Source organism: Serinus canaria, chromosome 3, assembly GCF_022539315.1.
Source record: "Serinus canaria isolate serCan28SL12 chromosome 3, serCan2020, whole genome shotgun sequence".
NCBI lineage: Eukaryota > Metazoa > Chordata > Aves > Passeriformes > Fringillidae > Serinus > Serinus canaria.
Genome location: NC_066316.1, coordinates 64,582,275 through 64,604,855, shown reverse-complemented (window position 1 = coordinate 64,604,855; position 22,581 = coordinate 64,582,275). Strand labels below are relative to the sequence as shown.

The window sequence follows — 22,581 nt, the reverse complement described above, 5'->3', positions numbered from 1 at the left end:
TATGGCTAAGAATCCACCCTAAAATCATAAAATCTTGGAAAACACAGAGTCCTGTCCTAGAGGATTGTAATCATCACCACAAACAGGCATTATTGTAGAGTTATTCTGTGCATTGGTATCCAAGCTTGACTCTGCTTGGGTCACGTGCAGTCACGCCTGGGCATCCCCTCACCTGGTGTCCTTCTGCTGAGCAACTGTCACTTCACCTGTCTTTCCATCCACAGCATGTTCTTAGGAAGACAGAAATTAATATGGTACAGATAGAGCATAAAGAACATGATTTCTTCATGACTGTCTAGGCTCAAAATTTCCTTGTCCTTCTGGATATTCTGGGATCACATTTTATCAGCTCATCTCAATTCAGCAAGCAATTTAGGCAAGTGCTTAACTTTAATAAGGAGTTTAGGCTTCAGCAGTATTCTGGGGTGCTAAACTACTGTGGCACAAATAGGATGTATGTGCTGAGATGGCATTTTTGTGGTTTACTTGCACTGGTTGCCTATGTTCTCTCATATAGATCCGAATACTGCTCAAGAGCCATCTAGATGCAGTCCTGGGCAACCTACTCTAGCAAGACCCTGCTTGAGCAGGGAACCTCTAAATGTAATATCTGGTGCCTCTCTCCTGTCCTTAACACTCCTTTTTCTGTGACAGAAATAAGTGCACTCCTGCATGGGGTTTTTTTTTTTTTTTTGGACAACTCTGTGTCACTGTCACCCATTCTTGCATTGCATTCCCTTAGCACTGTGAATCCTCCAAGAGAGCTAATAACACTTCAGTATCTGTCTCAACAGTTTTCAGTAGCTGAGGACAGTGCTTTTAGGAGTCAGATTATTTTAAGACAAAAAAATTTACCTAAAGCACTCCAATCTACCCTTTTGCTCTTTCAACTCAAGCTCTTCCCCCTTTGCAAGCAGGAAGAGCTGGTGAGACCCTGGAACTTCTGTGCCATGTGTCTAATGTAGCATGACAGTGGCTTCTGGAGGTACCTGTCTCTGTGCATTATGAGAGGTGGTCAGGGAGCCTGCCCAGAGAGACTAGCTTGCTGAAAGTGGTTGAAAATATTATTATCTGTTTTACAGATGGGAATTTGAGAGGAACTGAAATGAAGTGATTTGCGTGTGATTACACAAGCTGTCTCTGGCAGAGGCAGAGGAATGCTCCCTTTTTTAATATCTCAGATTAATATTTAATAATGTAACTGACAATATTGATTTAATATAACCACAGTCTTGGCTACCATTTGCAGTGCTGGTGATTTTCCAGGACAAGTGTTTGTCTTTTACAGACTGATACTCCTTTCAGCTGGCCATTCAGCCTAGGCTGCTGAAAACTGGAAGCTGTGAGCTTTTCTTGTCTTTGCTCACCTAGTGGGCAGTCAGTGGGCTTCTGGCCATTACTGATCTGCTGGGCACTGTGGTTCCTTCAGCCTTTCAGCTTTGATTAGCAGGAGTAATTAATTGTACACTGATGAGGCTTGTGGTGACTAAGGTGCTGCAGTTAGGGGAGCAGCATGTAGGTGCTGGGGAGCCAACAGTGAAAAAAAAAAAAAAGAAAGAGAACAGGAGAAAGAAGCCATGTGGACTTTTGTTCCTTTGAAGCAACCTTTTAGTGCAGGTTCTTTACTTTTTCGCTTCCTTTATGTTGTTCTTTTCCTTACTTGTTCTGAAAAGAGTGGAGCCTTCCTTGCAAAGCAATTCATATGTAAAAAGTTTTCACATTGGGATTCATCTGATAAAGTCTGCAGAGGGGACTTATTTGCACTGACAAGTTGGCAGCGAGACAGCCTCTCCATTTTCTAAATGAAAGGAGAGTAGCAGCAGGACATCTCCTACCCTCTCTGCTTTTCAGTGCTGGAAGAGAACCAAAGTCTGGCCAACAGCCGTTGGGGGCAGTCGGCTGTTTAGGAGCTGCAGAAGGGTACGGACACTGGGAATGGAACATACGGTTTGCCTTCTGTGAGAACCAGCACAGACAAGTGACATTTGGGCTGGGATGGGGGATGGGAAGCTTGACCTAGCAGATGCAATCCGCTTGCCTTTATTTTCTGTAGCAGGATCGTTCCAAATGTTAAGTAATCTAAATGTATTTTTAATTCTTGGCTGTGAAAGAGGAGGTAAGAGTAAATACCAGGTAATTTTCTTCCCCGTTCAATCTCATATTCTAGCATTTAATGAGTGTGGGATCACTCCCATTTCCTTCAAACATACCTGCAGGGAAAGAGGATGAAGGTGCCTCAAAAGCCACTTCTTTGTCACATGCATGACACTGCAGAAAAAATAATTACTGCCCCTACCCAGGCTCAGTGTTTCTGTATGTATTTATTCTGTAGAAGCTAGCACTTGAAATTTGCAAATATAGCTAAACAAATGACCTGTTGTAATTAAATACACTGGTGTGCATTTTATGGAAAGGTTTTACCATAATTATGGTGATGGTAAAACAAGTTTGTTTTCCATAAAACCCAAAGGGAAGCTGTTAACTGCCTTTTGCATAGTTATTTATCTTAGAATAAAGATAAATATATCTTATTTATCTTGAGAAGAGAAGAGAATATCAGCCATATGCCTAAACCAATGTCCTTTTCTGCCAAATTAGTTTACAGAGCCAAAACAATTGTCTGTAGTACCCCCAAAGGCTGGTGATGGCCACAGTGCAGGCAGCTGCTAAACAACAAGCAGATCACAAACATTTCCAAGGGTTCAGATGAACGTTTTCCAGAGGGGACCCATGTGTCATGGCAAGTTCATGCTGCTAAATGGGACCATACTCGGGTGTGAATCTCAGTGGGAAAACATTATCTTTTCCTGTCCCACTGCTATTTTTCTGTGTTTGGTGGCAATAGACCCAGCTCTAGAAATATGATTGATGTCTGTCATCCAGTAAATGGTGCCTAAGGATAGAAGGTTTCACACCACGCCTGAAAACAGAAGGACTTTTTGTTATTGGAGTGGGAGCCTTTGGTCAAGAGAACCAGAGCAGGAAGTATAATAACTGGAAGATCAATGTTACCCCTACTATATTACATTCAAAGGTCTGTGCTGCTGCAAGCTGCAAGAAAAGAAGGCAAGTGATGGGAAAAAAATAAGCATAAAATAAAATCAACTTAAAGAATAAGGCCTCTAGTAAATTTACCAGATCAAAAAATGAAGTATTGCTGAATAAGCTCTTATTATCCAGTGTCAAGCAAAATAGCATGTAAATGAATGTAATAGAGATGATGAACTGCTCAAACCTTGGCTAATGCTCTTAGGACTGATAGAGTCGATGAGAATTTGAAGTACAAAAGGGTTTTTTTTAGAACAATATCACCGCTGGTTTTGAAAGATGTTATTAAGGGAAGCTAACAGACTCATCACCATATTTTAAAGCCATGTTCCTCTAATGAGCAGCTAAATGGCAGCTCGTGTATAAATGACAACAGTTCCTTTAAATTGCACCTTGCTGCTCAGGCTGATGGTCTATCAAGCAGATACATGGAAAGTAAAACTATAAAGGAGGCATAGCAATATTTGGGCAGACGCTTCTTCCTTTTCTCAGCCTCTGCCTTGTGTTGAAGGGCTAGACATGGATTGAATGAGAAATGTGAGCTCAGGGGATGTCAGTGGGAGCTCCCATGAGCTGCCTGGCTTGTCTAAGGAGGAAGAATTACACATGAATAGGATCATAGGGCATTTTTGAGGTGTCATTTACAAAATCAGGTAAGGGTTGGATGAGGGAGTTGTCAGGAGTGGCGTCTTGCAGGGCATGGAGCCAGGCAGCTCCAGCAGACAGGTGACAGTGGCACAGGTGTGGAGGAAGAGCAGGAGATTTTGCAGAGCAAACCCTGTCAGAGTACACACTAGGCTGACAACCTAGTGTAGAAGTTACACCTATTGCAGGAAATAGCAGCAAAGCCTTTCAAACTTTGGGTGAGTGCAAGGCTTTGGGCCTCGATGGCCTTTTCCTATGGCACCGCTGGAAAGTCAGGAATGGCACATTTCCACAGGAAGGGCTGTTGTGCAAGGAAAGACAAAGGGGAAATCGAAATGTGCTTTTTCACATATTTAAAAGACTGATGACCTGAGAAATTCACCTGGCAAGACATTCAATACCTTCATATTCCCAATCAGGATTTCCCATGTAACCCACATAACAAGCAATTTTTCCTTTTTAGTCCAGAAGCCTGGGAATTTGGGCTCCCCCTTGCTTGACTTCCTCGTATCCAGACCGGCCTCAAAAAAAACAGGATTGCAAAACAGGAATAGCTGGATAGGAAAGCTTGCATTCATCTCATGTGATGAAATTATAGAGTGGTTCAGCTGAAGGTAGCGGTACTAATGCACTGTGCTGTTTAATATGTGGTTCTTCAGTTCTCTCTGTATAATTACCACCCCACTCACCTTTCAGATCACAGGCAGTACCTTTCACTTCTTTTCACTCCCATCTAAAGTAAGTTTATGTGTGAAACCCCAGGTTTCCAGATTTTTTTGTTACAGTATGAAGCAGTGATTAAGGGAAAAGGAAAACCCACTATCTTTACCTGAAATAGAAATGAAAAGAATAAAAATACTGAAGGCATGCCAGATTAGGATTTCAGTTGTCCTGTAGTTGTGCAGGAGCTTTCCTTCCCACTAAGTGCTTTCCAAGTCCAGTCCCAAATGCAAGTCCTTGTTCTTGCAGTTTCTTTCTCAGCATACGTTTTCTTTGTGACAGACAAGAATGTGATGGAAGGGATATTGTCTGGTCCTGTGTCTTGCTCTTTAAGCACCTACTGGTGTTTCGCAGTGAGGTGAGTGTTAACTCATGTTCAGTAAAGCAGCTTTTAAAATTACATACCAAAATGATAATTCTTGTGTTGTGTTGATTGCTGGGGCTTTGCAGCTTCTCTTGGCTTTTGAGAGCAGCAGCATTGGTGAGGAAGGTGGGGGTGGCAAGAGGTAGCCAGAGCCTTTGCAATGCTCCAGGGGCTGAGGAAATTGTGAAGAGCTGAGTCATTTGGAATCACAGAACCATCAAACAGTCCAGGTTGGAAGGGACCTTAAAGGTCCATCTAGTCCAACCCCCCCCGCAATGATCAGGGACATCTTCAGCTAGATCAAGTTGCTCAGAGACATGCCCACATAACTTCTGCTGGCTGGAAAACTTTATTTTTATATAATTGTTGGAAAGGGTCCTAGATGCTTTTCAATTAAATTGTCAGAGGAGAGGAGATTTGCTGCTCTCTTGTAGAAGCTGGGCACAGCTCTTTTCTCTTGGGGGCAGGTAAAACTGCTGAGTTGGTGAGCATGACTATGAAGGCATGTGCCAGCCCCTGGCACAGAAGGTGAAATAGCAAGCTCAAGGCTGATGCCACTTACCAAACAATCAAATGGTGGTTTGGTGGAAGGTGTAAGCCTCAGTTGCTGCAGGCAAAGCACAAGGGTAGGCGTGTGAATGTGGGATACATTCATATTTGAATGTAGCAAAATAGTTTGAAAAGCAAAGGTAAAGCTGCAGTGGGCGTGTAGGGAAAAAAGGTACAGATGGGGGAGTAAAATGCAAGGTGAACTGAAAAAAAAAGGAGAGAGCATAATTATTTTGGGGAGTATTTTGCATTTGAATGCTGGAGTTTTTCAGACCGCAGATCAAACCAAAACTTGGAAGCGTCTGCATGTGTTTCCAGCTCACAAATTACTGATGGCTATTAAAGGCCTGTTGGTATCAAACTCTCCTTCAAAGGAGACTCCATTCCAATATTAAGTGTAAATTCTCTACCTAACACTGTACTTGCAGTAGGTAAATATAGATATGATATCTATAAGATGATGAAGAACAGTGCATGAATTACATCCTTCCTGCCTGGATGAAGCCATCCATCTGCCTTAGCCCTCTTCTCTGACAGAGGACTGCATGCTGGAAGGCAGAAGGTTTGAAGCAAGAACTGAGAACATGAGGCCACCTCTCAGGATATATTCTGTGTATATTATTCTGACTGGTGATTAGTTGCAATATTATGTATTTTATTTTGACATCTTTCTGTCTTTTTGAAATCAAAGAATCTATTTATTATATGGTTTATTAAAATAATATGATAAAAATACTAAGTATTTCAGCTATTCTTTTGACAGGTTGGATGTTACAAATATCAGACTATGAGTCCATCACATGTGGACATGTGTCCACGTTGCTTCTCCTGACCTCCTCTGAAATTATTAAAAATTATGTAAATAAAATAAAACCATATAAAATCAATCAGATAAAATAAAAAGGAAACCTTGAACTTGTAAAACAAATTAATCAGAATTCTAATGCAAAAAATGTTTACACATTCTTGTCACTGGCAATTGTAATCAATTTTCATAAAAATATGTTCATTTTGTCTAAGCAAATTTTCTTGGATTTTACTGGTGAAATCGATGCAGAAGTCTGAATCCCAGGAAGATTTTTTTTAGCCTTCCCTATTTGCAAATTATGTAAACAAGAAAGCAGTTAGAAATGCAGTCATTTATTTTGAAGAGGGAATTTTTTAGAGGAGATGCATAAGACAGATCATGGCAGACCTAAATAGTTATTATGGATTTTGTGCATTTAAGAAACTCAGAATTTGGCAGTAAATGAGCCTATGCAGTTCAATATCTTGTCTACACATATGCTGAAGCATATGCTTTCCTGGACCTACATATTGAAGGATTTTGCTTGTTTCTTTGTTTATTTAAAGCTATTTTTTCTGGATGTTATCTGTCTTGGATACAGCTGTAAGGATGACGTAGGTATCATAGAGATGACCTGTATTAGCCCATTCTTTCTCCTAAAGGAGAAATTTTGTATTTTTATGGCCAGATATTATGCATTCCTCTTCAGCAATATTAAATAGAGCAAGGCATAAGAAAAGACAAAAAAATTGAGAGGTTGTCAGGAGAGCTCCTTAGTCATTTGCTGTCACAACACAAGATAGCACTGATGGTTTCTGTTTTCTGAACTAAAAATGGCTTGTTACTTTTCCCTATCTAGAAAAAAAAATTAAATCTATATGCCTAAAACCAAACCAAATTGTTATTAACCCTATAAACAACGTAAATCATCCCATTGAAGTTGTCTTCTAGCTCACTTAGGAGTAGCAAAGATCTTCTATGCAAAAGCTGAATATTACCAGGATGAAATTATTGAGAATATGTGAGTGTTACTACACATGCATGGAAGATGGTAAAGATCTGGAGAATAAATTGATACATTCCATTCGACCATGGAAAGGCTGAGTATGGTTTCCCATGAAAATCTTAAGAGGGTGAGAGAGAGAGAAACGGAGAGCAGAAAAACAAAATAAAAAGAAGGGCTTTTTGACCTCCTACTGGTGCTCTTGTGGTTATAGTTGGCAACAGTACTTGCTGGGAGATCAGTAGAGATCTCATGACCAGCCAATAAACTGTGGTGACTCCCAGATCTTTTGGGGATGTTTCTACTTCCATTAGCCTAATATCAGCTCTAGCAAAGTAGATTAGCAACCATTCCTATGCAGATACTGAATGTATAGTTTTAGCAGGTGAAGGCATATGTCCAAGCAGCACAGTTATGTCCACATGCTACCTTCATTCTCTCCCTCTTCCTTTGCTGGCATCTTGAATTTTATGCCTTCAAACATTAATTGCTTCTTCAGAGTTTCATACCAGCTCAGCCTGGTGTTTGCAACTAGGAACACACAAATGTGTGAAAAACCCAAATGATCTAATTTGCCTGGGCTGTCCTGCACAGATTTCACCTGAAACCCCTGCTCACATTTTATGTGTATGGCTTGTCAGAGGTAAAGATGGCTCAGAGGGCTGAGCCTTTAGATAGGAATACATTTCAGCATAGAAGATGTGAACTGGGGACAACCAGTGCTGCTCCCACATCACAGGAAGCCCCAACCCTGCTGTTGTGCCCTTTGTAGAGCCATTGCCACACTGAACAAAACAGGTGTAACTCATCCTCACCCATATTACACTCCCTGGGCACAAGGCTGCAGAAAATAAGGGCCATGATTTAAAAAAAAATGTGAATGCATATTTGAGTTTCAAAGAAGAAGAATAGTTATGGGATGTTTAATGGCACCTTCACTCTTGTTTGATGGGTTACAGAACTCTCAGTTTTAAATATTCTTCCACAAAAAAATTTCATCCATTGTTTTTACAAGAAGCTTTTCTTGATGCTAGATGCCAACCAGTGTTTTATGGGAATTATTTTATTAACTGCATTTCCTGAAATGCTATTATTCTACTTTTCTCACAGAAGTTGTTTTACTGTTGCTGACAAATGAGATTTCATACTTACCTGTCATGGCCTTTATGATGAAGTTTGAGTCTTCCACACTGACACATCTTTTCTCTGAGAGGGTCAGACAGCCTGTTCACCCTTTCTGGCTGCCTGATCTTGTGTGATATACCTTCATTCTGCCTGTGCTGATGGGTTTTCTGAGAAATGGGATTGCTAAGGTGACCGCTACATCTGGAATGGTTTCCTTCTCTTGAATCATTTTGCTTATGCATTTCTCAGCACTGGATCACTCTCATATATGCAATATAAAAAGTCAGACACAGAATCACAGAATTTTCCAAGCTGGAAGGATTATTGAGTCCAGCTCTTAAGTGAATGGTCCATACAGGGACCAAAGCCAGAACCATGGAATTATTGGCATCAAGCTCCAACCAACTGAGCTAATGCTCTGTCAGTGCTTCCCAGCCCTCAGCTCTCCATTACTTTTATTAGCAGCTTGTGTGAGGAAGGTGCATGGACTCCCTTCTTTCATGTGCTGAACAGTTGTTGTGCGATGGAACTGCCCCTAGGCTTCAACTGTGGAATGGAGAAAGGAAGAAAAATCATGATTCTTGCACAACTGGATTGATGCCAAAGGATATGTGTCTGAGGCAGATATGCATGCTTGTAAGCATAGAAAGATGTGCTCCTGAATGAAATGATAGATGACAAGATCAAACGTTCTGTTGGTGTGTAAGTAACCAGCTGGAAGTGTGAGGGGGCATCCCTTTACTTGTGATACCTGGGCCATAATTCACACATTAATGGTTGGCTACCTCATCAGTTGATGAATTTCTGCTTGGATGTTAATTGCACAGGATGCAAGTTCCTTTTATTCTAACCCTGAGTTTCACGTTATAGAATTTCATGTTGCTCTTATCAGGCAGAATTTCTTCCTAGGACATTAATATTTCCTTTCCTATAAATGAATTGGACATATTTCTAGTTAAGTGTTACTTCCCATTAGTGTGGAATGGCTACAGGGTCAATACCTGTAAAACATGTGAGACATTCAGCAATTTGCTTATAAATCAGAATTCAGGTAAAGGAAACAGTTTTTTATAAGTTTCTTCATTGTAGCACTGCTTTTTATTACTGGAGATTTTTTGAGCTTTGTGGCAATCAGCTGGAATCAAGAGAGGTGCAATCACTCCTCACAGCTGCTGTGTCAAGTTTCTATACTTCTCAGCAGTGTTTTCAGATGCACATTCTCTTGAATTCTTGGTGAGGAGGAGTGGGAGATGTTTAATTTTCAGTGCACCCTGCTGAGCACTGCATGATTCAGTAACACACATTACAGAAAAGTGTGCAGAAAATGGCTGTGATTTCCAGGGATGACAGACACCAAGAGCTGATTATTTCAGAGTGTTCTTAATACCATGGTGATCTACTTGCATTTATTCTGAAACCAAAATGGGGGCATTGGCTGCATCTTCCAGTAGCTGTATCCCACACTGATCTCTTTTTGTCCTCCCAGAACTGCTAGTTTTCCTGGGATCAGAACCCCAATGGGCACCAAACCACCATTCTGAGAAGTACCATCTTATGTGCTGGCTCCAGATTCTGCCCCTTCCTAAAGCCATGCTTGGCTTTTCCAAGATGCACAGCCCAGTTGCTGGATGAATTAGTGGTGTTTCTCTTATTGCAGTAGGATAACAAGTACCTGATGTAATACTAGTCTTTTGCTGATTGAGCAGCAGCATAGTGGCATTAGCTCTCCTATGGTATGATACCTGGATCCAAACTACACAACTTTATGGTATATATTTTATGAGATCCTAAATTTCTCTATCATACTTTTGTTGGCTATCACTTTCTTCCATGAAAAGATAATGCATGTTATCTTCAGTTAATTACTGTTTTGGTACCTTAAACATCAGCACAATCTCCAGTCACCAGTAGCACTATCAGATGCATAGTTCACTTTATAATAGCACTGATGCAATATCTCTCAGTTTGCACATCACACTGCAGGTACTCTTTTGTCAGACTACAGAGGACTGCAGACCTCCATCATCATATCAGTCTCACTCTCAAATTCTTCATTGTTTCAGTAGCACAGCTACAGTGATTTAGATTCAGTATTTTTCAGACTTCAAGACTGCACTAGTCAGGGACACAACACTTCTTTTGTCTGTAGATTTGGGTTTTGCTTTGTATTCCAGCCATTATTTTATGCATGACCAGGACCAGGTGAGTTTTGATACCCAATCCAAAGCTGCTTTGACCAATTTACTGAAGGTAAACTGGTACACACTGGTCATTCAATTAACATTTAATGTTCTAGCTAGAGCAAAACAATGCCTGAACTGTATTGCATCAACTTTCATCACCTTCTGGGTATCATTGCACTTACATGCTGTTTGTGACCATCATGCTTGTGAAAGTTAGCAAAAAATACACAAAAATTTACTACTCCCATTATGCACCTCTTAGACATGCTTCATAAACCTACTAAGTTGTCTTTTTATGGATTTTAAATCATGGAAAATTTCTATTTTTCTTGTGAGAAATGCTACAGTCCTGACCCCATTGTAAAGTTTTTCTAGTCCAGTTCTGCCAGCTCAGGAGGCAAGAAGTGTAGAATGGAGGGCTGCTCTCCATGATTCCTGTTGCCTCCCACATCTCTTTCTCCTTTATGTGGACATATGGATGTATAATTCTGATTTGTTTATCTAATAATAATAGATATTAATATTGCTAAATCTTCAAGGGTCACATTAAGACCCTGTTGATTTAGGTACATAACAAGTATGCAACAAAATTTCACCTGCTCCAATCAACATGTCATCTAAAAATATATCTGGCTTCATATTTAATCTTAATGGTCATTCTGAGAGCTCATTCAGGATTTTGTGATAAAGAATAGCAAGTTTCTTCAGCAGACTTGCCTGTAGATGTCCAGTTGTCATGATGGCAGTGTGACGCTTTATGCCAATTAATTAGCAAGGTTCAGTGATGTTTTATGCTTTTGGTGTCCTACTTCACTAGTCATGCTGTAAAGGATATAAACAATGGGGGTTTTTAGTAGTTTTTATCATTACAGATGGGACATAGAGATTTCTGGTATGTATGACTCCTGGAAGTACTATGGCACAGGCAAATAAATGCAGCAGCTCTCACTGTTGTATGAAGCCGTTGTGTTTCACATATTTCTTTATGCTCATGCCTGCATTTTCTCTGCTGAACTGGGTTTACTCATTTTGAATAAGGTTTTTGGAATTACTGCCACGCATAAAACAAGGTGCTCATGCTGTGGCCAACAATGAAGGAGCCACAATGGATTGGTGTGTCTTGCATGCTTCTCCTGGGCCTCTGCTGCTGGTCACCTTGGAGACCTGGACTGGCCTCACAATTGCTTTAACTAGTGGCAGCTCCTACATTTTCAGCTTTGTGTGTAATTAGTGGCACTTCTTGAATAATCTGTGGTTGTTCTAAAGTGAGGGTTTTACCCATGATGATGAGAACTTCCCAAAACTTCTGTATTTCTCCAGGGATAATATTTAATATGTAATTTTGAAGTCTAACAAACTTTATTCCAGTTCACCAACAGTGGTGTCAGGAAAGTTCCAGAAGGGGGATAATTCTCCTAGGTGCTGTACCACAAATAAATACTCCAAGAGGAGAGTGTTTGTTTGCAGACTTGTAATGCAGAAGAATGCTGGAATGCTCTGCTGATCATGGTGCATCTGTAAAGCCATATATGTCTAGAGCCAGGCAGCCATAATGTATTCTGAACTCTTCTCCCCTTGGCCCTGGGTAATGACATCAAATAGAGCTGGCTATTAGGATTTTACATATTTTTGGTTAAAATTATCGACTCCAGATAAAGTTTTAATTCTGCCAGCATTGCTTCTTTATCATCATCTTCCCATCCTATGCTACTTTAAAATGCTCCTTTCAATGTCAATTAATTTTTGCAACACTAAAAAGAATTTTCAGGTTTGGAGTGTGTATGTACCACAAGAAACAACAATCTCTGTTTCAATGTTCAACAATAGCCTTATTAATAGTAATCCTCTTAATAGTACTGGCCTCTTGGTAGTCATCAGCAGAGAGGTTTCTTTTCTGGTAGATATCTCTAGGTTTCACAACCTGTAAAAAAAACTGGTTCTCCTTCATGTGTGCCACATCCTGGATACAGTCCTTGCTCATATTTCCTGCCAGTGCCTGCTACTAGGTAGCGATTTGGTGATCCCCAGAATGCCCCAGGGCATTCCCTGATCTCTTAGGGATTTGTAGCTGGTGTGTAAGAAGATGCAGAGTGCCAACTTTGGTGCCTAGTGAGTAGTGTGAGTACCTCCAAGCCTGTACATAGTGGTGGCAAGTTAGGTTTTCTTCTGCTCAGTTTACTATAAAATCTATAGGAAATAATATATTTGCACTCTCTGTCAGATTAGATTTTAACTGGATCAGTGTGTTCAGACATTACTGATGGAGAATGGAGAAAGATACACACTCCTTGACTTCCTTATTCTTATCTTACTGTCTTTTAAAGAAAGGGTACATATTCAATTTCAGTTAGGTCTGCTTGATCTATGAATGGTTAATAGTAATGAAAATTTGCATTGGGTCTTTTTTTTTACTATCTCAGTCAAATCTCATGCTTTGGGAAATCAGATTTGTAGGAATCACGAATAGCAAGTAGGTAATTCATTATTCATATCTGTCTGCTGGGAAAAAATGTCACAGAGTGGGTAGGTGGCTGGACCAACATTGTGTAATGAGTCTGTGAAAGGTGGGGAAAAAAAAGTCATGCATTCTAACTGACTCCTCTGCCTTAAACAATGAATATTATTTCTTTTATGATTATTAGACTTTAATTATTATTGTGAATATGATTAAGATGCCCAAGTTTATCTGGAAGGATAAATTATTAATGCAAATTATACCTTTATAAATGATATACAGTGATATATATACATATTTCTTTCATTTGATAATTTGACTTACACCCTAATAAGTTTGAAAATGAGGGTTTTTTTCTTCTGAAAACCTTTGTATTGCTGTAAGTAGTTTCATAGTAGATAAAAGAGGATGAGCAATGAAAAAGGGCCTGACTTCAGAGCTTAGAGTGTAGGAGGAAAGGAAAGGAAAGGAAAGGAAAGGGAAGGAAAGGAAAGGAAAGGAAAGGAAAGGAAAGGAAAGGAAAGGAAAGGAAAGGAAAGGAAAGAAAGGAAAGGAAAGGAAAGGAAAGGAAAGGAAAGGAAAGGAAAGGAAAGGAAAGGAAAGGAAAGGAAAGGAAAGGAAAGGCAAGGAAAGGACAGGAAAGGAAAGGAAAGGAAAGGAAAGGAAAGGAGAAACGGAAAAGGAGAAAGGCGAAAGGCGTATTACAGTTGGAAGGGATCTGTGGTGATCATCTGTCCAGCAGCCTGTTTTGAAGTAGTTCTGTGTGAAAGTGAGCCAAAAGCTGACAGACTACAGTGTTAGCTTAGAGGTAACTTAAGACTGAGAGTATTGTAGATCAGAAATCAATATTGAAGATTTCATTCAGAAAGATATGATCAACTCTTTGGTTTGGGGGAAGGCTGCAGCTTCTCCTCATGTCCCTCTGCATTACAGACTGAGATACATTCTGCCATTTCTGGGAAAGCCTAAATTTAGCCTAGGGGATAAACCAGCTTGAATTTAAAAAATTGTGTATTAGAAATAGCACAGTGGTTTTTATCTTGACACATTAAAAGGCTGGGAGTTTAGCAGGTGGTTTGGTTTTTTGGTGGTTGGTTTTTTGGTTTTTTTTCAAACAGTGTACTGATCCAGGCTTTCTTCAGTTCTTACATGGTTCTGGACATAGACTGTTCTTTGCAGTATCCTGTGGTAGTGACACCAAGCATTGTGTCTGCCACCAAAGGGAAAACCAAGTGTGATCCAGTGGGTGGGCAGGAGGAGAGAAACTGAGGCATGATCAGCAACTTTACTTGTGTAGCTTAAATTGTAATTTACCCCTTAAAGTAACAACCAGTAATCTCATGAAATAAAACATCTGAAGATTATAACATCTAACAAAGATCTTAGGCTGGATCAAAATCAAGGCACCGAAAATTGATCCTTTCTTGTTTTATGAAAATGAATGTTCAAATTCCTAGATCTGACTTCAACTATTATGATCTACATCCACAGTCAAAAGAGACTGTTCTGCAAAATCTCCAAAAGGAAATAACAAGTCAAAACACTTCAAATGAGCTTGTAATTTAGTCAAGGGAATGCTGTGTTGTGTCAGGTTAATAGGCTAAGCCTGCCCAGTATCAGAGAAGGAGAAACTTGTCCCTTGCCTGGATCTGCTTACTTGATGCTCACCTCCCACAAGAGTAATATGGATTTGGTCACAGGCTGCTCAGGACACAGTCTGAAAACTAATCTGAAAATCCCAAATCTTTGGTTTTAGGCAAGACTTTGCCCTGGCTCACTGCACAGCCCCACAAGCACCAGCTGGCACAGGACAAGGAGCAGGAACATGTGAGAGCCAGTTGCAGCAGCAGCAGCAGCTCAGGGCTGTTACACCAACGCAGTTTTCCCACTGAGAGAGAGGAAGCAGGAGGGAGCTGTGACTAGGAACAGGTTGGGTAAGATCAGATGTTCTGAGGAGGCGAAGGGAAATGATGCCATCTAGTCTCCCAAAGGCTTGCTGAAAATGTGGCACAGGACAAAAGCAGTGCAGCCTGCAAGCAGTCATCTGTGAGGGGAACAGGGTATTTTCAGGTGCTGTGGGGAGCCAGACTAGTGAAGTACTCCTGTAAGAGTGCATTTTCCCTCTTGTGTAAGTAATTTAGCAGTGTTGGTGTTTTGTCTTTAGGCATCGGTATTCCCATAAAGTAATCATCAGTAATACAAGTTGATATGAGGAAATAAGAAACCTTTTTGGATCAGAGGGTGTAAAGTCACACAGGAGAGGAACAAAAAAAAAAATTAAGTTCTTTTCAGCTTTTGTGCAGAGGTTTAGGTCTCCTACAGCAGGTCCTCAGCCTCCTGAACCAGCTACTTGACCAAGCAGAAGACAAGCAAAGTTTTATTGTTCAGGCATGGGAGCCTTTTGGCTTTGTAAAAAAATCTGTGTTACCCCTACAGAGTGTAACCCCATTTGACTGCCTCCTTCCCCCTGTCCTGGGTAGGGCTGGATGTCTGCAAAGTCTGCAGAGAAATAATGTTTGCACTGAGGAAGCTCTGTGTCTGCAAGACTGGCTATAATGGACAAAAATTCAAAAGAAACAATTATCCTGTAATTTTGATTTGTAGTTGAAATTCTTTTTCAAACAGCGAGGTAATAAGGAAATCCTGGTATAATCCTGATCCTTTGTGAGGATTTTGCTTCTTTACCATGCAGCGCTTGGCTCTGGCACTCTTGTGAGAGGCAGGGGAGGACCAGAGTGCCTGGCAGCCCTCCCCAGTCTGCCTTCCCCCTTGCAAGTCTCCTGCACTCATTTAGCTCTCTCTGCTAAACTCTGTAAGGAAAAAGGAGAGCACAGCTCCTTTGATGATCTTGATCTAAAAAGCAAGTTGTCATCTAAAGTAAAAGAGAGAGACTGCAGTGGATGAAAGAGAAGCAATCTGCTGATTTTCTGGTCTGGCAGTGCTGTTATTCTATCTGTGTCCCAAGCCCATACACAAATAATTGGGAATTTGCTGTCTTAATGGTTGTTGGGTTTTTTTATTGTACCTCCGTGGCTGTGTGGATGAATGTAAAAAGGGCTTTGTACATGTGCATTTGTATATTTGGTAGACACTGCACAGCTAAAGCCTCTTTCAATTTGCTCTCTAATTTATTTTTAATTTTGTAACCCCCCCAGGGATAAATCCTTATTACAAGATATAAAACCATCTCTTCCACAAAGCAGCTTATTTGTTGATTTTTAATTCAAGACAGCAGATGCAAAGCTGTAGCTTTCTTCCAAACACTAAGACCTCCTTTGTATATATAGCTGTCAAGTGTGTCTCACTGCAAAATTAGTAAAAAAATTAAAACTTAAAATATAATTCTAGAAAGAGCAAGAAGATAAGGTTTTTATTTCTCTGCAATAAGACTATGCTGGACTTCTGAATCTTAAAACATTCTTAACAGGAAACTTACTTTTAAATCTACATTACATTTGGATTAGACTGAAAATGAAGACTTACATTTTCAGAAGCTCAAGTGCTGAAAGGAGTTGGGGGTTGTTTTTTGAAGGACCTCTATCAAAAGAAGGCAGTCTCTAAAGACAGCATTACTGTGTGCACTTACATAAATGCATATTCACTGGCATCAATATGTGCTTTGTCTCATGGGAAATGTTGCCCTTAAGCTAACCTGCACACTTTATGGTTTAATATTTGTTTATATGACTGGCTGAAACTCCTAGTCACAGATGTATTGCAGTAATAATAAAAAGACATGATCTGAAATAATCTCTCTTCCTACTGTATCTCATTCTAATGAAATCACATTTTAAAAAAAGCTGAAAAAAAACCTTTAAAATTCTTTACCAGCTGGTTCAGGTGTAAGCATCTACATTTGGTCCTTCTGGTCTACTATGCTTACAACTCAAAAGACATGAATAATTAGTTTGCTTGGAGTTGTCATCGAGGGAAATATATTTTTAAAAACTCAGATTGTCTCTTTTTGCTTTGTTTTTAATACAGTGTGGTGGTTGTGTTTCCATCATTGTTTTTACACAAAGGCAATGTTTATTGCTATTCAGAATGTGAGTCTTAGAATAAAGCTCTTGATTCTCTCTGCTTTTCCTTTTAGTCTTCACAAGTCAAGGCTTCCCACTTATCTCCTTGACTCCCATTTCCATTCTCTTCGGTTTCTGAATTCACCGAGTTTGCAATCTGTGATTGCTGTTCAGAGGTCCTGTCCTGCTGGCAGCCCCACACCTTCTCCAGGTTATCTCCCACTGTTGCCTTTTATTGGGTGTTTTTTGCTAAACTGGGACACTTGAGAATGGTGACTCCATTTCAGCCACCTGTCAAAACCAGGACTCCACTGCCTCTGCCTTGATTTGTCCATAGCACTGGACTGATCATCTTACTACTGCCTATCTCCCCAAAAGGTCTCCCACTTTGGAAGTGATTCCTGAGCTTTTTGCTCTGCCCAGCATTCTCAGCAGAAACTGCTCTTTTGCAGTTTGGAATATCTCAGAGATCTAAATCAAAGATAAGTTACCATATATCAAGTATTTCTCTTATTTTCATCAAGAGCAAAGAAAGAATTAAGAAAGCAAAAAGAGAGAACTGTGTGTGCCAGTTTAAATTGTAGAAGAGTTAATTCCCCTCACTGGAAACTCTAACTTTACCCATTAGCCAGAAGCCATAGCCAAACATTTATTGTTAAAGCTGACTTAGTTGGCCACATCTGAGCAACACAGTGACCTGTGGCTGGAAACTGGAGAGAGCACTGGCAAGCCAAAGGCACCAAGAGGCCTTAAGTGATGCCCATAGTCCTGGCTCAGTCAACCAACCCACTGCCAGTGCAGTTCTTGAGCCCGCTGCTTCTCTCTGCTTTTGTAGGTACCATCAAGGTCCTATTGTAGCAAAAAGGGATTCAGGTGGGATTTCCACCATTGGAATAGAGACTGCAGTTTGATCTCTTCGCTTTTTTTGGCTTTATCTTTACAATTAAAATGAGAAATTACTCTGCAACTTTACCCACATCTTTCCATTGCATTGTTGTTTTCCAGTTGATGCTTTAAAGGCATTGTCTGGGCAGCATAAAATCTTGAGATACAGTTTCAGTACCTGTGAAGGATTTAAGTCTTGTAAAGGACTTAGTGTGGTTTATGCTGATTTCAGTATAAATTCCCTTTAAAAACTTCCCCTAAATATATTTTTAAAATAAAGGAAATAATTCTGCATGCTCAAACCATCATAAAAGTACATAAATGTAGTCATAATTATGTCTGAAGTGTAACAGGGAAGTGTGGTATGATTAAATGTATTTACTCATTATTCATTGTCTTAAGTATTACTCTACTCACCATCTTGTTTCTGCTATTTTTCTGCTGCTTACTGAAAGAAAGAGAGGGAAAGAGGAGAAAGGAGGGGAAGGAGGAAGGAAAGGGAAAGAAAACTTTTGACATTTACAGTTTTGCATTCAATGTCATTATCACTGTAACAAATATTAGGCTGTTGCCAAATAATGTCCCACTGAAAGAGTGTATGTGTGAGCATCTGTTAATGAACAAACATGAAATTATTCAGATGTTTCATTCAGGTAAACACCCATTCAGGTCACTCATCAGGGCCAAGCTTTAGCAGCTATGATTTTTGAATTAACTTTTGAAGTAGTTTTCGGTTTTACAATGTTTGAGTCTTATAAGATCTGAGATGCCTGTGCTATAGAGAGCATGCTGGTTCTGCCATGGTACGCAGCCCATATATCACCAGTTCCATTTGAACCAGAGAGTGAACACACTTGTGATGAAGGAGAATTGGGAAGCCTGAGCAAGTTTTGGTGGCAATGGACAATAATGATCCTTTTCTTTTGTGTTTTCCATCACCTATTTTCATGATCCCAGGCACTTAGAAAAGCTACAGCAATGTGAAAAAACCTCAGAATAGTGGAGCTTGCTTTGAAAGTTTCAAGACAGTTCATATACCATTTTTCGCACTTTGGCAGTACAAGTAAACCCCACTTAGATTCCTTTCTAGGCTACAGACTCTGAAAGACCTCCAGTCCTACAGTGTTCAGTCACAGTCTGCCCCTTTCACAGTGAAGTCTCATCATGTGTGGAACTCACTGTAATGCAAATAAGTCACAGGTTTGCCCACCCTAATTAATGAGCTGTTTGCTTTTGAATGGAGAACAATGAACCCTAGTCTACCATGAGGAATGCTTTGACCTTTTGAAAGTTGGGTTTGATCTGCAGGCTGTATTGTAGTGTCAGTTTTCAAGTGGTGAAGATTAAATACTGGGTGATTGACAGGGTTGCCATAGAAGGCAGCAAACCTGCCGGCTTTAGAAAAAAGATTCTGGGAGCAGAGCAACTGCCACCCAAAATATGTATCAGTGCAGCCTTTCTCAAAACAAGTCTGAAACTTTGAACCTCTAGGATCAGAATAACCATCCTTGGAACAGGATCAGTCCTATGCCCCAATGTGATGCTGTTACTCTCCTGCTCTAATATTCCATCATATTTAAAAATACTGATAATCTCCCAATCTGGCAAAAACCTGTTGCATCATATGTGCAGCATACAACATTTTATCAAGAGTGTATGGAAAGTATAGATGTAAAGTATAAAAAGTATAACTACTCTATTCTTTAGCACTTTAAATGTGCACATATATGTGTATATATTACTTTGCCAAGCTGGCTCTTTTAATATCTGCTAGACAAATAAGGTGTGTTAGTTTTCACTTCCTTGCAGTACCTCTTGTATATGGTGGCTTTCAACTGCATAGTGTAAATGCAAGAGGTCTAGATAATTTTTCTGGACAGGCAGGTATTTGGGGCATGTAAACCTCACTCTTACATAACTGTTCTTGTTTGCTGCCACAGGAGAAGAAAACTTGCTGGCAATTTTGAAGAGGAGATGGTGGAAGTACATGATCCTGGGGATAATAGATATAGAAGCCAACTACCTGGTAGTCAAAGCTTATCAATACACAACTCTTACCAGTGTACAGGTAAGGACTCAAAGGATTTGCTCTTTTGAGGAAAGATAATAGGTTCAGTGGGGTCAGTAGTGCAGTATCCATTGGCTTCAGTGAACCAATAGCTAATTGCTGCCTCTGACTTCTGTGTACTTTTTAATGCTGACTTGTAAGACACATTTTTTCAGACTGGACTATTTTTAATACTCAGTATTTTCCAAACTGTACAAAAACATTCTTTCATTTTATTTCTCTGTGCTAAACCATACGTAACCACATTTTTGTCATTATCTACATAATTTAATCCTTTGAGGAAATATTTTCAGACTAGCTGAAATGTTTTTCTCACTTTGTATTGTACTTGGAGAAAATGCAAGCACTTCTTTTAGGATTCCTTAATTAGATCTGAGTTTCTAAAGGTCTGGGGTGGGTGGACCCTGCCTGGGCACCAGGTGTCCACCAAAGCCACTGTATTACTCTCCTCCACAGCTGGACCAGGGGGGAGGGAATATAAGGGAAGTTTTGTGGGTCATGATAAGGAGAGGGACAGATCACTCACCAGTTACCATCTCAAGCAAAACAGACTCAACTTGGGCAAATTAGTTTAATTTATTACCAGTCAAATCACTCACATTCTTCCCCTACTCCAGTGTGGGATCCCTCCCAGAGGAGATACTTCTCCACCAACTTGTCCCCTGTAAGTCCTTTCTACAGGCTTTGTGGTTCTTCACAAAGTGCCCCAGCACGGGTCCATTTCAAAGGTGCAGCCCTTCAGGAACCAGCAGCTTCAGAGTGGGTCCCCTCTGGGGTTACAAATTGTCCCAGCAAACCTGCTCCAGCATGGGATTCTTTTTCCATGGGTCCACAGGACCTGCCAGCAGCCTGCTCTAACACAGGGCTTCCAAGGGATCACAGCCTCCTTTGAGCAGTGCTCCAGCTCGGGGTTCTGCACAGCCTGCAGGTGAATCTCTGCTCCACTGTGAACCTCCATGGGCTGCAGAAGGACATTCTGTCTCCATGGTCTGCACCACGGGCTGCAGGGGAATCTCTGCTCTGGCACATGAAGCACCTCCTCCCTTTCCTTCTGCTCTGCTCTTGGTGTCTGCAGAGTTGCTACTCTCACATGTTCTCACTCCTCTCTCCAGCTCCAATCTCTGATGCACAGGGTTGCTTTTTTTTCTCCGTGCTTACCTGTGTTATCCCAGAGGTGCTACCACTGCCATTGGGATGGGCTCAGCCTTGGCCAGTAGCGGGTTCAAATCGGAGACAAGTGCCAGTGGCTCTGTCAGCTTCTGGCTGCTTCTCAGAGAAGCCAGCCCTGCAGCCCCCACTGCTGTCACAGCCTTGCCAAGCAAACCAGCTAGAGGATGTTTAGGATCCCGTAATTAGATCAGAGTGCGAGAGTTGTCATTAAGTAAAATGAATGCAGTTTTTTATGAAGAAGTCTGACTTCAGTGCAAGCCCTTAGATGTGTTATATAACACTTCAGCTGCAGCTATCGAAAAGTATAGTCCCTGCTAAAAAATTATATGTGCAAAAGCTAGGGTACCGATTTCTTCAAAGATACAATCTGGATATTTTATATATAAAACCACAAAAGAATCAGACTCCTTCAATTTAAGTGGAAAAGTGAATAAGAGAAACATTTTTAAGATTCTGGAAATTGTCTGTCTTGGGAAATCATTGAATGCTTAATTGCTACTTGTTCTAAAACAAGCCTAGTGCCTCTTTACATTATTTTTAAATAACTGAGTAACAGTAGGTAGTGTTCAATGCATTTTACACTTTACTTACCTGAAGTTTGCATTAGAGTTAATGAAATAAAAGAACGCCAGTTAATGTTTTGCAGGATCAAAGCTAATTAAGAGTATATTTCTTCCATAGCTGAAAAGCAGTATTGGAAAATCCTGAGCTTCTTTAATGGAATAAGAGGCAAATATAGAAGAAAGCTATGAATTCAAGGAATCTGAATGAGGTTTATGCTAAATATTCACAAGTGCCTCTGGCATCAGAATCCGGGTTTGAGGATTCATTGAATCATGCCCAGACAATGTAATATTGTTTTTAACACTTTTCCAAATCTGATTACTTAGTATAGAATAAAGCTTAAATCCACATAAATCTCATATTCTCTGATTTTACAGCCACTAAAGGCCTCGAAGAGAAAAGCAAACTGAATTGCTTCTTTTGTGTGATTCACTCTCAGCAAGTATAAATAGAGAACTGAGCAGGATGATTCGGGTCATTAAATCCCATCTCCCAAAGCCACCAACAAGCACGTATCAAAGGTTCATCAGGCCAGACCTGTGACCCCCCCCCCTTCCAGAAGATGCAGATCCTGGAGCCAGCAATGCAATGAGCATGGCCTTTAGTGTATTGTGTCAACAGATAAAAAGTTACAGTGGGATAGGGAAGCAGGCAGGAGAGTTCAAGGGCATTGCCTGTGCCTCGACAGGGAATTTGTTAGCTGAAATCATCCATGTTCTCCTTTTAAACTGAGGGGGAGAGAGAGGAGGGTGGATCAGGAGAGCTGTCAGAGGGCACAGACAATGTCATGTCCATTTTTAGACCTCTTCCACATCAAAATTACAACAGAGCTCAGGTTCTTTCCTGTGTAGCTTGAAAGAAGAAATAGGCAGGAACTCAAACGTTGTCAAGCTTTTTTTCCAGGCATTGAGTGAATACAGGGTCACCTTTTCCCGTAGCTGTCCTTATTTGCTGGGATACATATGGAGTGACTGGGAATACCTGCTGCATTTTAAA

The 22,581-nt window shown here is 40.4% G+C and overlaps 1 protein-coding gene across 1 annotated transcript in view; it reads left to right on the top strand.

The window, feature by feature from the left end:
- The window catches only part of SLC35F1 (solute carrier family 35 member F1), a 227,662-nt gene that overhangs the window by 159,369 nt on the left and 45,712 nt on the right, over positions 1 to 22,581 (top strand). The window contains exon 3 of the mRNA XM_030236375.2: positions 19,724 to 19,851. Coding sequence (XP_030092235.1) covers positions 19,724 to 19,851 — 128 coding nt within the window. The remainder of the gene's footprint in view (positions 1 to 19,723; positions 19,852 to 22,581) is intronic.